We start from the raw sequence: 18,172 nt of genomic DNA, 5'->3' as shown, positions 1-18,172 counted from the left end.
TTTCAGCATGGACACAATTTCATTAAATAATTCGCCTCATCTGAGCAGATACAAAGGAACTGATCACAGAACGGGAAATTAGAGGCAGCTTGTGATTACATTGGTTACATGCACACAAACTGAAGTGCCAGTTATACATAAATACACGGAGAGGCACTTCATTCTTTGAAAGGACAGTTTGCACTAAGTTGGAAACTGTTATAAAACTAAATCACTGGGGACACTGAACAGCATAAAAGACATCAAAAGCTATGGCCAGGAGAAATACAGTAGATGGTTCTAAAGTGAATTAAATAAAAAGGGAACTGTTACCATGAAATTTGTTCCTGATTATTTAGAAATGCTAGAACTGTGAAACAGACTACTTAAAAAAAGATTCTTGTTCTCTATTTGGGGAAAGGCCAAAGACCGTGTTCATGCTGCTTAGCAAGAAAATCTTCAGTGTACTATTCACCATGGACAATTAAACCACATACCCTGACCCCAGCCCTGATCTATTATTGACAGATCATAGCAGCTGCAAATATTTTCTGCCCATTCTGATTCTACTTTGGCAATAAATGTAAGCAGATGACAAAGACCCTACACACTGCACATACATGCAATCCAAGTCACTTCAGTGCACTGTTCACTTTTCTAATCTAAAGCATTTTTATATTTTTGTCACTAACACCATCTCCTCCCTTCCCAAGATGCATATTGGCCTTACTCTGGTCTAGGCCTTCTGAGCTTTTTAGTTTTCTGGGAACATTTCCTTCTGTGCTTAAAACCCAATGCCACTAGAAACAGTAATAATCAATTATTTGGAACAGGTTGCTGAGAACTGTAATTTCTTCATCACTTGGATTATATTTTTTTACCATGATTGGATGGTTTTAAAATATCCCATTTCTATAAGCATTGAAATGGATCCTAAAACAGCCAGAATAGTGATTTGTCTACCCCTATGCCTGTGCCACAGCTTTTCAATCGCTGGCTGACTATCAGGCAACAACATCAAATTCACTTTGAAAAAAGTAACCATAGCAAAGCTGTATATTTTATTTCCCAGTATGAGAAAACTCAGGATGGCAGAGAGGATTTTGTTATTAAATTGAGCAGCTTCAGTTGCTTCTGGACCATTGCTACAAATCATTACTTTTGAGGGATTAGTGACTTTCACAATGGAGGCTCCACAGATTTTCAAGATAATTACGCCTCAGCAGAAAAAATAGAATTGTTTTCAGATAGGTTTATCTTCACACAAGCCATTTCCAGTCTTTTATTTTAGAGGTTTAAACACAGCAAAAGAACTCCTTGATGAGCATGGAATGTTTTAAGAGATAGTATGGCAGGCAAATTCTATAATACCCTTTTTAGAAGGGATATTACGTAACAAGGATAGCCTTTTAGCAATTTAGGATCAATTTCTACAGTAATAACAACTGGTTTGGTGAATTCTATAGTATTTTTGTAATAGACTTTTGAACATGTAGTGGATTCCACAAGTGCTGAATTTAGGAAAACCAGCCACTGTATCCTGGTTGGCTTTGTAACAGTGTATGCTGGAAAAAAGTTAGGTATACAGAAAGGTCCCAGTAGGAGACAGAGATCAGGGAAGGATTAAGGTCCATAGAAGTATTTTTTTCTAAAAGAGACCTGTGGGCCTGTAGAGAAAGAAAAGCAGATAGACCTGTAAAAAAGCCCCAGGGAAGTGGAGCCATGTGGATGTATTTACTTTCCTTTAGCAACGAGTGGAACAGCAGAACTACTGGCAATGGTATTTTCTTCTTGTTACCGTTTTGTTTCTTTGCTCCTTATGTGAGAAATGAAGATGGACTGGTATCAGCAGTAGCCAGCTCTTGGAATGCAAGAATTAGCAATGTAAGAGGAAAAAAAAAAAAAGGAGGCAGCAGCACCTATTAGGGGTCTTGCAAATTGCACACACACACCCCCCCCGCCCCCAGATTTCTCTCCTTTTCTGGACCCTAGCTATTCCTTCCAGTAACACATGAGAAAAAGCCATCCCACTTTCACCTTAGTGAGACTTTTCCACCACAGTGAGAAGATATTTCTGACTTTTCAGGAAGGGCTGTAGTGCAGAAAAGAAAACAACTTCGTGGCAAAGAGCTATTAGAATTGCAGCATTTTTGAACATTAATTGGGCCATATTTTCTTTCCTTTTCCCTCCCTTTTACCTTCAGGTGAATTTAAATGTTACCAGTTTAGCTTGAGGAGAGAGGAAGCACAAGGTGGACTGAGCTAATGGGATCTCTGATCCTCTGAAAATTTGGAATTAAAATTAAGCATAATTGCAGATTAAGATGCAAAAGACTGTTACCTCTTTACCAGCTAAACATTACTAAATTATTTTCTTTAACTAACACACTGTTAGCATAGGAAATCGCAGGTCCTTAAGACACAATGTAAAAGAAAAATGAAGTCATACTTCAATATATATACACATTGAGAATTTGCATGTACACAGTGACAATGATCATATGGTTCCATTGCAAGCCAGTTCAGAGAGTGCATGGAAGGGTTTTATTGTCAGGAAAACCAACGCACAGAGAAATAAAAGAATGACCTCCTCTGTGTGCTAGTCTAAGATTTTTTAAAATGGCAATGTTAATTTTTAGTAAGTGGAGACAGAACTCAGGAAACCAAGAGTTCACAGCAATGGCCTCTGCCAGTATTTTGAAATAAGATAGTTCAGAAAATAATAGAATATAGACAAAGAGATGTATAGTACAAAAGAATGTAACTTTCAAGGATTTCTAAGGATTCACTCTAACACCTCTATCAATGTACACCGTTTTGGCTGCTAAAGCAGCCTGCATAGTGGCCCTCAGATCTGAGCTGTTAGAAGTCTCTGTTCATGTCTGATATTGGCCTGTGCTCACCCTTTCTCATAGAGTTTAAACGTGGGGATGACCGTTCCAAGAAGTGCTGGCAACTTAATTTGATTTCTTACTTTTTCTCCAGTCCAAACTTAAGCTATCTTCTCATAGATTATCAGTTTATCAGGCTACTGAAAAATCAGTTGAAGTACTTCAGGCCACAGTAGTACAAAGATACGTAAGTCACGAAAAGATCTGAGTCTGGGTCCACTGACGGTCTTTTATTTCCTTTGGTAGGACCTGGGCAGACAGGCAGACAGCCTTACCAGAACTGGCAAGCATTAATATACCATTGCAGGACCCCTCACATACCCATCTGCTGGCCTTTATCAATGCTTCTGGAAGCAGCAAGGACTAAACATAATCCTACAATGTTCACTGATGCAGTTGGTACAGATGCTCGAGCAAAGGAAACATCTGTGCTCCTAGTCCAATGTCTAGTGGAATTACTCAAATCACTATGCTGGTTCACATCTCTTTGCATCAGCAGGGGTCCATCTGTTAGAGACTTCCAAACAAAAGAGGACCATGACATTACACAGAAGGCAACAACAACAAAATCCAGGAAAGGAAAGGAAAAAATAAACAACCCGCTGTCCCACTCCCAATAACCACCCAAGAGCCTGGCTTAGGGAATAAGTGCAATGTAACTATCTAAATTTAGTTTTTTTAAAGAACACTTGGGTGTACTGAATTATTGGTTTGCTTAACTCAACCCCACTGTATCATGAACTGCAGGCACAGTAGCATTTCTATAGCAAAAATGTCAAAACGGCTTGCTAACAGTTTGCTGGTTTTGCTTCATCTTGACACAGTATGCTTCTCAGTCTTTGATCTCTAATCTGTTAATAAATTGGCAATGTGAGGACTAAATTTTAAAATCAACAGTCAGAGAGTCAAATTCTGATTGTGCAGCTGGAATGGCATTTCAATCAGCAGAAGAATGATGAAATACACACACATGAATGACAGCAGAGCTGTGTCCATTTGGTCAAAAAAGGCTCTCTTACCTTCACAGGGCAACGATATACTTTCATGAGAAAGCAAGTGGTCATGTGAGCATAGTCACAATTCTTTCCAGTAACACTGCAGCTGGTAGCATCAGTATCCAACAGTTCTACATTCATTTCTCTCAGTTTTTTTCCTGTGCATGTTTGCTCAGTTTACAAATCAAATTCAGCATGTGCTGTCTCTGTTTTTCCTTTGTTACTTTATTACAAATACTAAAAACTCTGGATCCTTTAGTCTGCCTCATTTACTTCGCATGTGTGCGAAATGAAATCAAACAAGACATTTAGATTTAGGAGTTCCCTGAACTGAGGGATCTTCAGCAGGTTTAACACAGCATGAATTTTCCAGCTGCTTTTTCTCCCAAACTGGTGCAAAGGGTGATTGACCTTCTCAGGGAAAGGGGTTCAGTGGAGCTAGATTAATGAAGTCTGTCATTCCAACTCCCTTACATCCCCAGAAAATCGCAATAGGGTATAGGAGAGGCCAAAACTTTGTTCTTCTTCTGAAGGTAAAGAATAACTTTAAAATACTTGGTTTTGATCCAGCCGATATGACCTGGTTCTTTTTTCTCCCATCAGTATTGTGAATTGATGCATTGTGCTGAGCTGAATAAATCATACACTGTGGCATGTAACAGATACACGCCCTTTATGAATCCCAGTACTGACATGCTTCATCAGATTTGATTTTATCCAATCTAATTTTTTGGTTTTAACAAACCCAAAACTTCACCCACTTCAAATACATAAAGCCACAGTGTTTTAAGTCTTTATGCAGTTCAGAGCTATGTTCTGACTGCCGTGGCAATGACTGTAGCAATGGTATCTCTAATTTCATCTTCTCCTCTAGTTTCCTTCTGCTGCACACTTAATCATCAGCTTTCTTCAGGGAAACCCATACTCTGTCTCTACTGTCATAAAATAATCCTGGGTATGTTATTCAGGTTCATATTTCAGTTGGTGAATTTTGTCCTCTGATGAAGTCACACTTGCGTAGTAACTCTCTGCTGCTGCCTTATTAAGCTGCCTCTTGTGAAAAACAAACCATTCTTCACTACTGTAACATTACTGAAATCAGTGGTATTATAGGAAAAATGGAGTATGAATTTAGGATTGACATTCATTTTGCTGACAGTTCTTTCACTGTGTGCCGTAAAAATGTTAGTGGATCTATGTTTTAGTCTTAGAGAGATTCATGCACGAGCAATCCACATATTAAGAGAGTTCTGAAAATTTGGAAGTGTGTGAACTATTGGATGTGACTGAAAAAAGTACCTCCCATGACACTATGGCATGAGGATGATAGAAGGAAAGCTGATGCACTCTTCTGCTGAAAGCTATTGCTGAAAGACAGGACTACAGCTGAAATCTTACCCATGGCAATGTGATTATTGAGACGCCTGTGCAGTTAAGTCAGTGGAAAAACTACAGCTGGCTTCAATAGGAATTGAATGGGTTCAAAGACTAGTCATGTGAAAATAAAAGGACAAGGGGAAAAAGCCTGGTACAGATTTGCTGGGTGTAAAAAAATCCTCACAGCCTGTGGAAAATTACAACTGCCAGATCACAGGGTATATTCTGAAAGCTGCTTTTATGTACATCATAAGTATTGCTTTCTGGGATGATCCAGTGAGAAAGTACATCAGAAACTGTTGTTTGTTTTCATGGAAATGCTACTTACTTTCTGAGATGACACTCTCAAAAATTTAGATTCCTTGTGTGGCAAAGCAGGTGGTAAAAAGAAGATTCCCAGATTAACAGATATTAGACGAGGCTGGTATTAGGCAAGAGGTATCCTAACTTCTGTTGTCAAGAAACAGATGTATCTCAGTTATTGTTCAAAATCAGGCATGATTTTTGCTCTCCGAAAAGACAGAATTTCTAGAAACCCCTTCCATTCTCCCAGTACATCCAGAGAAGATTTTCATACCCCAGATCTCCCTCCTGGCATACTTGCCAGGCCCCAGATTCCAGCAGCTGGTGTCAACAAGAATAGCTCCACAGAGTTCAGCTAGCCTCTGAGATTTATGTTCGTTTACACAGCTGATTATTGGTCCTCATAGATTTTATTCTGGCTTCATAATCCAGAGCAGTTCAGTCTGTTTTCATGAATTGTGACCAAGGAACTGGTGATGCAAAAGCTTTCTCATTTTACCTTTTGTGAAGGTGAGTCAAAATTGAATCCAAGCTGGGAACATCCCATTGAATACTCCCTTTATCCATGTGCAATTTAAATAAATGAAGAAATAATCATCATAGTGCCCAACAACACAGGAACAACATGGTAATAAACTGAAGACCTGTGAGTAGTTTTTTAAATTTTGTACAGAGCAAACAGATTTAGGAATCGATGGTTCATTTCAATCTCTCAAAACAAGTTTGATGACCAAATAATTTGCTAATTTATACTAGACTATGCAGTTTACAGAGGTACTTTAATCGCTATTCTCAAAGAATCCTATTCTAATAATATTTTTAAAAATTAGTTCTGAAAAGAAGACAATCTGAATGGTTTCACCTATCGATATGTTAAACACACAAAAAAAGTTCCTTGCCTTCAAGTATTTCTAGATTTCTTCTTTCTTTATTTCCTAGATCACCACAACAGAGGTGAGCTGCTATTAAGTATCTCATTCAATTTTACGCGACACTGCTGGACAGAGTCGAAGTAAATGTCTAGAGAGTGGATGAACTATTAACCAGCACAGCACAGGCACGTGTTGCTTACCTCCAAATCCAGGTCTCAGTGCAAAGTCATGGTCCTCTATGCGAAGAAGCTGCTCAGATTTAAGTGGCCGTACTTTGGTGCTATCAAGTTTCCTCATTTTAATTTCTCGTTTGCTGTAGTTAAAAAAAAAAAAAAAAAAGAAACTTCATTTTTTTCCCACCTGACATTCAGAGTGCTAGTTAAATGAAGCAGGGACCCAAGAATCCTGGACAGTTGAATCTGGTATAAGGGAAACAACTGTGCTAATAAAGTTGGAGAAAGATATGTTGGAAAAGGTACTGAAATCTGGTGGGAGAGTGCCCAGGTCCATGAGGAACACCAATTATATATAAAAAGTCCCAGGAAGCACAACTAGCTCTTCTTCCATTCCCCTCAGAGACAGTATCTATCATTATATAAGAGATTATAGCTGTTTGGACTTGGAAATAACACCATGCTTCCATAGTCTTAAACCACTTCATACATTATCCATATTGCAGTGACAATTATACTTTCTCTTTTTTTTTCCTAGGAGCTCAAGTGGGTCAGTAATTTTTCAGAAGGACTGAGAAACTGATGGTCCTGGATCCAGGGACTTGTTTTTTGAGATCCTCTTAAACATCATTCAGATTTGGCCAAATTACTTGTTAGCTCATCCCCTTATTTGAGGCTCAGACATGCAGCATTTCTTTGCATCAAGAGCCCTGTCTTTGCATTTTTCCACCAGTCACACATACCTGAGCCTCTGTATAACACCAAGGCAACACAGTGCTCTAAGCAGGACACCATGAATTCTGTACTTCTTTCTGGTGACGCTACTAACTTTCTTCCCTTCACAAGGCAGCAGAGAGGTCTGGTACATACTCATATCACAAACGTATTGCGTTAAAACACAGAGAAGTGCTACAACCAGATCCGGTAGCTGGGGGACACAGCCTTCAGAAATAATCTGTTACGTTATTTGGTTCTGCTACAAGGAAAATGCTATGATGCCTCCTTCCATTTCCACTTCTTGTCACATGTCCTGCTTCAAGTGACCGACCCCAAGTAATAACAGAACTAGCCATAGCTTAGCTTTGGGCCCCCATTTCAGGAAAGGCATGGGAAGATTGTAAGAAGCTGTGTAATTTAAGTTAGAAGAAGACGACTGAGGGAACACATCGCAGTCTTCAGAACACGGTGAGCTTTTACAAGGCCCTTTGCTCCATGTCCACTCCCCAGTAGGACAAGCAGTGGCAACCAGGGAGCTCTGTGGCACACATTCAGAAAACCTTTCTCATGGGGAGAACAGTGAAACATGGAAACATACTGCCTGGACAGGTTTTGAGGCTCCTTTCACTCGTGCTATTTAAGAATAGGTTAGGCATATATTTGTAGGAATGACTCATATACATCTGCTTTGCCACAGGCAAGGGACTCTCCCTAGACATAATTTCTTTCATGCCTTCTGTGATTCTCTGGGACTTTGCTGCCAGCAACTCTAAATATTACTTTAGACTGAATGACAGAATCTGTTCTGAAGATTTGCTCTATAGTCAAACACTGCTTAAGACAAGGTATGGAATACCTTAGGATAAGGTATGTGCCTGTATTTTTTTCCTCCTTTTTCCCCTTCTTTCCTAATCATGAAGTCCAAGAAATTACTTTAAATATGCTGTGCTACAGGAATGCTGAGGTGGCTTCTGGGATATTCAGACCATTGGGTTTGAAAAAATCAGTTTACCTGAGTATTCTTGAATGTCTCTGGCAGTGTTGTCTGAACCAAATTATCAGGGCAATCATGACCACCAGACATTTAAAATACAGACTTTAGTTTTTAAAGTATGAAAATTATATGAATGCTGAAGTGAAACCCTGTGCTTCAGAGAATTAAAATCGCCACAGAGCAAGCCTGTATCAGAGTAGAATGGGCAGCAGAACTGAATACCTGCAATGCTTTGCGACAGATATATGAAGAAATTCTGCTGCTTGGGAACCAGTATAAGAGAAAATGATTAATTGTGTTCAGAATGCCATGGCACAGCTAATTCGGTTTAGAAGCATTAGGTTATTTTTCATCACATATGCCGAGGAAAAAAACTATTTGATGCTCCGATGATTTCACTGGAGGAAGGAGGCTGAAACAATGATACATCTATTACAGCTTCTTACTAGAAGCACATATGTGACTGAGGAAGACTTCTCCTGGTCATGAGAGACAAAACATAGGCTACCAGGGCAGCAATTTTTTTCTTAATGAGCCACTGAGATGTTATGGGATTTTGATATTCCATCTGTTTTCTTGGATGAGGACAAAATAAACAGTAATGCTGCATATATGAAAAGCATCTTTTGTGCCCACTTACTTGAACAGCCTCTTCAAGCTGATGTTCTATATCCAAATGGTGGAGTAACTATAATTATTTCTATTTGCTATTAAAAGTGGTTGTTCAGGCTAGGCAAGATCTTGCAGGAGTCAGAATAGCACTTTCATTACAAACATGCTGCACCTTTTCTTCAATACCTTTCTTTGGCAGAATATGTATTTTGAATTGTAAAGGAAAATAGGCTTACGTGCAGAGATACATCCTCATGGTACATACTAAATCTTAGAAAAATTCCATAACATTTTCTAAAATTATTAAAAAATAACACTCTTATGCTTCACATTTTTTCTCCTCCTTGACTGCTTCTCTTACTCAAGGCTAAGAAGTGTTCTCCAGAAGATATTCCTCTAACATCAGCATCTGGACTCCAGATGTTGCTCCTTGGCCTGGAGTTACAGTATTAAATTGTCCTCACTGCAGCATTAAAGTTATTTAACTGATGACTCAGAGGGAATCACATGGATGTATCTGTTTACTCCCAATAAATCCTGGACCCATATCTAACTGTTGATCAGCACCACAGCATTGTGAAATCATCAGCAGATGTTTTCTTGAGTGCTCCTGCTCATGGAAAAGTGCAGAAAGAAAGTCCATAAAAAGCAGAAGGGACAGATCTAACTAGCCTAGGTCTCAGAAAATCTTCCTGAGGTCAGTCAAAATACAGTTTTCATTCTCAGAGAAGCATAGCAAAGACACAGACTATATTTTGGTGGCCTGGCATCCTGGTCTCTTTATCAGGCAGCTTTGGCCAGCGCACCATAATCTAGGAGTCTAAATGGAATCATTGATTCTTCACATTCATTGCATGGCATATATCAGGCTGTGGTGTTTGAGAGGAAAAGCCCACATGCACCTAAGGAAAGAAAATATCTCTTTACCTACCTGGAGGAGTAGTAATTAAAGGGAACTTTGACAGATGGCTTGGTATTGCCACAGATCTGGGCAATGATAAAAACGAGTTTGTCAGTCTCAGTGGAGCACATATTCAAGAAACTACTATTTCCAGTTATAATAGCTCTGCTTTACACAGCTGTATTCCAGGCAACATTTTACGTTATGCAAATGAAATGGTAATCTATAATTAAATTCCAACAGAGGTCAGAAAAAGCACTTGAAGTGTTTCAGATCACATAGGGAAGAAACCCCTGTGGGTACTTACATAGGAAGTTAATGGAAGCACTAGCTCTTTGAAAAAAAAGTGAGATATACTCTTTGGATACTTTACTACTCAGTGCTGTTATATGGACTCATGGCTTGATGCCTTGGTATCTGACAGAGCTCTCAAAGAGCAGTTAGTAACTGCCTACCAAACCAGAGCAACTAATTCAGAATTCTTTAACAATGGACAAATATGTGGCAGGCTCCTACCTAACCTTGAATACCTAATATTGAAAGAAAGATCAAAGGGCTGCTCAGGGGTAGTTGGATAATTTTTCATTAAAGCATTAAACCACATAATGCCATCAGTGTAGTTCTACAACCAGTGGCATTCACAGGAGCGATGTGGTTAGTATCCCATCTGGTTGTCTTTAACTTACCAGGTTATCAAAAGTTTACACAGGTTCAGGAAGAAATTAGATAAGTTCATAGGAAAAAATCCAGTGAAGATCACTAAATCTGCTAAATCTGCATAACCTACATCCAACACAGGAAGTCTCTGAGGAAAATCAGGTGACTGGATATGGGGGAGCACGGGAGGGGCAGTATTGGGGGAAATATCTTATAAGTTTGCACTATCCTTATTCTTTCAAACTTGTGCTTACAGCCTTTGTTAGAAACAGGCCACTAAAGTACATGATCTTTGGTAAGATCCTGAATGGCTGTTTGTCTGTTTTAATGCCCTGCATAACTAATGATAAGGTGAGTCCTTAGTAGGAGACTGGAGGAAGGCTGGAGCACCTCTGGGTATTCAGAAAGATATAAACACATTTCCAGCATCATCCTCATCATGAGAGATTTTGAAAAATCTGAAACTCATGTCTCAGGAAGGATAGTTAGGAGAGGTTTTGTTTTCAGTTACGCTAATTTGGTATTCACGATGTCACACTTCCTTTGCTGCAGTATGGGAGTAGTAGGAAAACAACTCTCATCACATTCAAAATGAAGCTAGGTAAAGTTATGAAAAGAAGGACCCTTTTATTAAAGGAATACCATGAAGGACTCTAGATTTAATGGCCATACACTTCTTTGCAGTGTTATGTCCCTGAGATACTCTAGCTACTACCAAATGACAGGTATACAAAAAGTAGAAGTTACAGAAATCTTATTTTCAGGAGAGTCTCTGGAATTATACAGCAGTGTGATCTCTGAAACTTTTAATATATTTATCAAATTTTGAAACCCAGATAAATGTAAGCATTAAAATCACATTTTTTTCTCTCTCTCTTGTAAAAATGCATTTCCAGTGTTCAGTAACATCAGCAACATGTACTATCAAAAAGCCTAATATTTTGACAGTCAAATGTTTTGTTCCTTGTTGTAGGAAATGGACCATGAGAATAATCTCTTTCTCATGTACTTTTGGTTAATGCTTTAAAATCTTCTTTACAAGAGAATGCAGACAAACAGCTTTGGAGGAGAATTGGGTTACTCTATTAAAACAGTGGAACTTGTAGGTTAAGTAACATTTTCACATAGGATTCTTTTTAAAAGGCCACCCATTTAACCAAGGCCATCTGTCAGCTGTGTCCCTAATAACCCTAGTGCTGGCTGAAAGGTTTTTCCCCAGAAAGAAAAAGAGGCTGGTGGAAAGTCAGACCCTGTTGCAATGTACTGGAGGATAATGCTGCCTTTAGAAACAAAACCAGATAATCAAACAAAGAGAAATTAAACGTATTTGGATCCTTTCCACAGAAAAGCTGATTTCCAGCTGTTAAGCTTTGGGAACTTCTGTGGCTCAGATTCTGCAGTCTTCTTCCCAGTCCCAAATCACTAGGGCCCAGGAAGGCATAGAAGGCCAAAGCGTTGCCTTGTGTAAAGAAAACTGCTACACCAGTCAGCATCAGCTGAGAATGTGGTCCTGCGTGTCTCACAGGACTGTTATATGGCTCCGTTTGTAGGTATTAGTAAAGATCTGTGAAGATGGAGAGGACACTGTGCTAGTATTGTTACTGCTGTCCTGTGGCAAGAGGTCAGCAAAGGATGTCCAGCAGGATACCACAAAATATGCTGTCTCCTATCACCAGGCTTTTCTCCTGCTCTGTGAATTTTCAGGCCAGCAGTGGAGCAACTTCTCACAACTATTTCAGAATAGGATAAATGCAAAAAACAGTAGCATATGTTTCGTTTTTACCACTAACAAAAAAAGTACCAGTTCAGCTTAAAATAGACCTTCCTTAACACTACAGCAATAAGAATATATTTTATTCTGTTTCCATTTGAGTCTTAACTGCTTCCTGAGACCAGCAAAGCACTAGATCAGACCTTATTTTGATATTAGGGTTAGTTCTGTTTATTTTGTTTGATTATCACAATTAATTGTGCACTAGCACTCACTCCAGAACTGTCAGCAAGTTTGAAACAGTCTGCTGAATAGCCATTCTTTTCATGAGCTTTTGGCTTACACCAAAGTTGAACCTATGACCCACAGTTGAAATCCAGAAGTACTGAGCGATATAGCATCTCCAGGCACCTTCACTGTGTTGTTGGGATATATTCTGTTGCCTTGCATAGCTGAAACATGATTTTATCAAGACAGGTAGGGATTCAGAGATATGTCATTGCTGGATTATCATATAAGATGTGATAAAGAAAATAAACAGCTCTATATCTGCTACAAAGCATGTAACTTTAAAAACAGCTTAAACACATCAGAGGAATGTAATTATGTTACTTTTCCTTAATATGTGATATCGTATGAATAAAATATGAGCTGTCCTGCCCATTTTAATAGGTGGTCAAGTATACAGAAAAATGTAACAGTTGCAGCCCTTCTCCTTCCTTAACTAGAGATACTTCTTACGTTTCTCCTACCTCCCAACAAAGTGAGATTTTGCTTGGATTATCACTGGCAGTCACTGTTCTGTTTACATACTATTAGATTAATCTGGAAACACATTCAGAGGCCTCACATGGCAGATGTGAGATTGCATTTGTGGGAAAAAGCACTAACACTTTGCACAGAAACTTACATGTAAAAACCTTTGTATCATTATTCATTTTAAACCAGCTACTTGATTGGAAAGACTAGGAACGGACACAATTTTCAATGTCTAAAAGTGTAAAGATATTCCAGAAAGGGAACACACTGTGACAACACTACAAATAAGGTAAAATTCACTTCATTTAGTGCCATAAAAATGTCTTCTGTATGTTGGTGGTGTAACAAGTCTGCTGTTTAGGTAATGGAAGTTACTTCATCACATTGGCATAAAAATTTGGAAGGCATTTCTGCTTCTTGTAATTGGAGTGAGAGGGCAAGAATACTTGCTACATCACTACAGTAGTCTGGTATCACACAGGTTAAAAGAGCTGTATGTGGGTGTGTGTATATACCTGCATATATATGAAGCATTCAAGAAATCATGACATGTCTAGTTATGAAAAATTAATTACTGCTTCACCATTTCTGTTTTGGGAACACCCTATCAATACTCTGCATACTATAAATTCAGAAACTGACAAAACAGGCCAGTGAACAAAAAGGGTGCATTCATTGAAAGGTTGCTGACAGCATAAAATTTAGCGGACAAACACAGACGGAGAGAGCATATTACTTACCTGTTATGCTTTCTTAAGAATGAGAATTGTTGCCGACGATGAAGAGGGTGATGCTGACTTTGAGAACTGTGTGGCACTGCTGTTGGCCACAGGCAGGTGAGAAACAGAAGTTTCATGACCAGGACCATCTCTTCCAAAAGAGAAATGCACCTAATCAGCCAATCCACCTTGCTGACTTTTTACTTTTAGTGTTTAGAAACAGCATAGCATACAAAAGATGCACATGAAGCAAGGCATCACTGAAGACGGAAGATGGGGGCATCCCAGTTCTGATGTCCTTGCCAAGTTCCCCTGATATTTTGGTAAATCATAAAAATTCCATCAGCTCTACATTCCTGTGGCATCCGCTATCAAAGCAGAAGCACCTTCCTTTTAGAAAGGTAGTAGATACAGCAATTCGTTTGGCCAGGCTGCAGTCTGATCCATTGCTTCCACTCTTTCAGCATAGGCGCATTTTTGAATTCTCCATCACCCGCTCAGTAACCTCTTCAACATAGTCTGTGCAGGCAAAGTGATGTCAAACATTTAATCCCTCTTAAATCCCTCACAAAACCATACAAAAATCTGCTTTAATGACAAAGGTCTCTAAATTAATCTTGCTTTCTATATATGTGTCTATCTGCTCAAAATAATTTTCTGTACAGATAAAGCTCTTTCATTAACTGGCTGCATTGTATTGTCTTCCCAACCATTAACATCATTTCTGTTTCTGTGATCTGCAGCAGCAAGCATTTTGTATGTAGATACAGAACTACTTTTGGATAGCACAATACCACGGAACAAGTCCAAACTAAAAATCAAGTCTTGTTTCAGTATTCCCCAATAAGGTTGGGAAATACTAACAATCTTTTTTTTCCTAATATTTTCTTTCCGCCCCCACCTTTTTCTAAGCTCTGTAGCCATCTATCTAATTTACCCTAAATTCACAAGGTATGTGCATATCTAAGATCCAGTATCCTTCTACCATGCCTAATTTTATCTTTATTTCATTTAGCTTGCCCTGCCTCTTCAATAGCAGATCAAATTGCAAAACATTTTAGTAAAAAAATGTTGCTTAAGCAATAACTTGAGCATGCCTGCTTCTCCTATGAAAGGTGATAAAGTTTCTTTGTGGGCTTAAAACTGGGCAATACTGGACACACCTTCTCAGCTGACACAGTCAGATCTATCCTCTTCAAGCCATCAGCAAGTTCAGTAATTTTCAAAATCAACAGCATAATTAATGCAGCAAAATAAATCAATGTTTATTTTTCTTTATCTAGTAAACTAGAGATATGAGATTGAAATTTAGGGAAATGGAAGTACCCAAGTCCTGTCTAACAGAAGTAATTCAGATCTCCCAGCAGTAGGCTTCCTCCTAAGTAAGACAAACAGGGGAATGAAAGCAAACCCAGCAGTCTGTCTGCTAAGACTGTTAACACCCAAGCATATTGGGATAATAATTCTGTGATGAGAACGTCTGCCTCCTAAGAAGTTCCCTGAGATTTCCAACTATCCTCATTTGGCCTAAGAAATAATTCTCAAATGCAAATGATTTCCAGAAGGAGGTTACCAAAGGACAGCTAATTCCCACTGTTTTTTCCGTTTGGAGTTGAACAGCTATCTGCCAGTTACTTAAAAAAAAAATCCCTTCCCAACCATGCATACAGTGTTAGACTGAATTTAGTGGCCTAGATCAAAGGCTTTCAACCCTATTACCCATCTCATTCTACATTGTTCATAGTTTAATCCTTTCTGTTCAGCAAATTTATGGAAGATCATTTGTAGCCTGACCCAGAGATGGCTTCCAGCAGATCTGGTGTAGTCCCAGGGTGGAGATTCTGGAGAAGATAAACACAAGCTGAAGTGAGTAAGACCTTTAACAGGTTCCATCAATTTGCACTGTCATTTGTGTGGGAAAAGGAAAATAAATAATAACTCAAATGAAAATTTATTCCAGGTAGAGAAAATACTTGTTCCTGAGCCAGTCTGGTTAAGTTGTCGAGTTTCATCCAGCCTACATATATCAAGGTATCAGGACACCTGATTAAATTACCTAAAAGAGAAGATCCAAGAGCCTTTGGATCCCCCTCTTTCCCCACCCAAGTGCAGGCTGAACTGTAGCAGCAACAGCAGCAAATCAGATAAAAAGCTAACTATACTGCAGGCTGTGTGTTGAATGTGTTAGCACAGTTCTGGGTATTCAGCTATCTGCACATTTATCAATGTTAACTGATTTCCAGCCATTCTCCTCAACTACAAAGGAATAGCAAAATGTATATACTGTCTTCCCTGCCAATAGTAATCACCCACATTGTTTCCAGAGACTTCTAGGAAAGCCATATTTTAGATGTTAACATCATCTTCAGCTGAAACTGCTAGAGCTGTTATCCTCACTAAGCAGGAGACATGGAATGGGGAAGGAGAGGATGTGCCAGGGGCTGAGGTTATCCACCAAGAGCTTTGAAGGGGACCTGAGGTTAGATCATGCCATGCTAATGCACAAATGTGTTGACTTCGTGTGCTGACCTCAAGGAAGTCAAAAGAGTCCATTAAAAATAAATAAGTAAAAATTGCTTTGTGTATTTGTTTCCCAGCTGGAAGAGGGAGTGCTTAGAACCCCTGTTCCACAGATATGGCAAAACAAAATAAGTTGGCTTTGCAGAATGACTGGCATGCCCTTGGCCAGGCTGCATATGGATATCCCTCCCTCCAGAAGGCACATCAGCCAAGAGGGGAGTCTTTAACATAGAAAGAGGCAATTAGATGTTGCTTTCATTCAGCTATCAGCACCCCACTGTTTTATTATTCCTGGCTGTACTGAGAACTTTACCACTAAGCTGTGGTGCTGAAAAGACTGCTCCTTGGAGGATTTGCAAAACATGCTGAATGCTCCTTCGACTGCCCCCACTAAAATCAGCTTTTGTCAAAGATCAGGGCTGGATGCACTGACATTATTCCACGATCTTCATGCTGTTGATGTCGTAACACTAAATATTACCTTGTGGGTCCTTGCCTAAACACACTGAAAATCTAAGCACTACCTCTCTGTCCTTGGCTATAGCATATTTTCAGAAATTAATTATCTATCCCACACACACAAAGTCTTCAGGAAGGACTCCTGCAGAGTAAAATGGTGAACACTTCCATTAACGGATGTGTAATATCATTGAGAGCAACTGGATGTCACCAAAAGCAATAGGGTTTCTTCATACTAGAGTTGTTTTCATTTCCTCTGAGTAAGAGAGCATTACACAGAGCATATTATAATATTATTATAAATTACCATTAAGAAAACAGGTTTATCTCCTGTGCATTTGTCAGCAATAAATTCTGAAGGGATCCATCTTTGCAGAAGAATAAAGACAAGATAATACACTTTGCTTGTGTTTGGTGAGCCATTGATAGGCCCTTGTGTTTAAACACTGAACATTGTCTCTTTGCTACCATTAAAATATTTATTTAAAATTATGCCTTCTCTGTAGCCCAAGAAAAGTTTGTAATGCTTGTCTTTCAAGGACAAAACCCAGCGCGTGGTAACAGTGCATAAGCTCACAGAAACAGTTTACAAAGAACAAAGGAAGCAAAAGACACAAAGGTAGATATATAACCTAATATCAAAACATGAGATGCCTTCTTTTACTGAGCAAAATAAAACATAGTTTCAGGTAACTACAATCTGGAACTACAGACCCCCTCCAACACATCTCAAAGCAAACCAAATTGATAACAGCTACTGTATTATAACAAGAACAGAAAAATGCCAGGGATTAAGAGATGTTTCAGAGGCTGGAATTTTGCAGAAAATCTGAGCACATCTAAAGGCCATTTTAAACATACGGAGCTGAAACACCACAGCATACTAGCACTTAACAACCTGTAAATTAGCTGCAGTGATATGAGATGCAATGTGGAATGGGGAATGTAGGTTTACCAGGCATGTATTTTTTTTCTCCTAATCAGAGAATGAAACGCAAGGTAAAACCACGTTCCTAAAGAGTCTCCTTAGAGGCATTCATTTCTGATAAACAATCAGCAAATCATAGAAAGCAGATTAAGCACAGCAGTGCCTGTGAAAGCAGGAATGTAATACTGCGGTGCAGGAATGTAATACTGCGGTGCAAGAATAGGCAGCATGTTGCTTTTCTATGGTAACAGACTCAGTGCATAGCACTTACCATTTATATAGTGTTGACTTGTAAAAATACTAGTCAGAATTAAGGATGCTTTGTTCTGCTTATATTAACACTAATGATGAACCAAGTTTCCAGAATAAGGTATCTATTCACATTTTCTAACAAGAGAGGAAAGCAGAGACTGAGCATTGTGATTCCAGTTTGCAGATCTTAGAACAGATGAAGTGCTTTACTTAACATCTGCAGTCGGACCCAGCTCTTATGGCCCTGCACTTTGTCAGGTGTCTTAGCAGGAGCAGCAAGTGAACATTAATCACTGCCCCAGATACTGACAAGCATATTTTCCCATAGAAAAAAGGCTCTTAATATCAGACTG

The 18,172-nt window shown here is 39.0% G+C and overlaps 1 protein-coding gene across 1 annotated transcript in view; it reads right to left on the bottom strand.

Annotated features, from left to right (window-relative positions):
* GABRR3 (gamma-aminobutyric acid type A receptor subunit rho3) overlaps positions 1-13,833 on the bottom strand; it is a 33,019-nt gene extending 19,186 nt beyond the window's left edge. The window contains exons 1-2 of the mRNA XM_065646725.1: positions 13,682-13,833; positions 6,618-6,730 (exon numbers count right to left, since the gene is read on the bottom strand). Of these exons, the coding sequence (XP_065502797.1) occupies positions 6,618-6,730; positions 13,682-13,809 (241 nt within the window). The 5' untranslated portion in view covers positions 13,810-13,833. The remainder of the gene's footprint in view (positions 1-6,617; positions 6,731-13,681) is intronic.
* Between the last annotated feature and the right edge of the window lie 4,339 nt (positions 13,834-18,172).

Source organism: Caloenas nicobarica, chromosome 1, assembly GCF_036013445.1.
Source record: "Caloenas nicobarica isolate bCalNic1 chromosome 1, bCalNic1.hap1, whole genome shotgun sequence".
NCBI classification, from domain to species: Eukaryota; Metazoa; Chordata; class Aves; order Columbiformes; family Columbidae; genus Caloenas; species Caloenas nicobarica.
The sequence above is the reverse complement of the archived record's forward strand: the minus strand, read 5'-3'. Positions and strand labels throughout refer to the sequence as shown.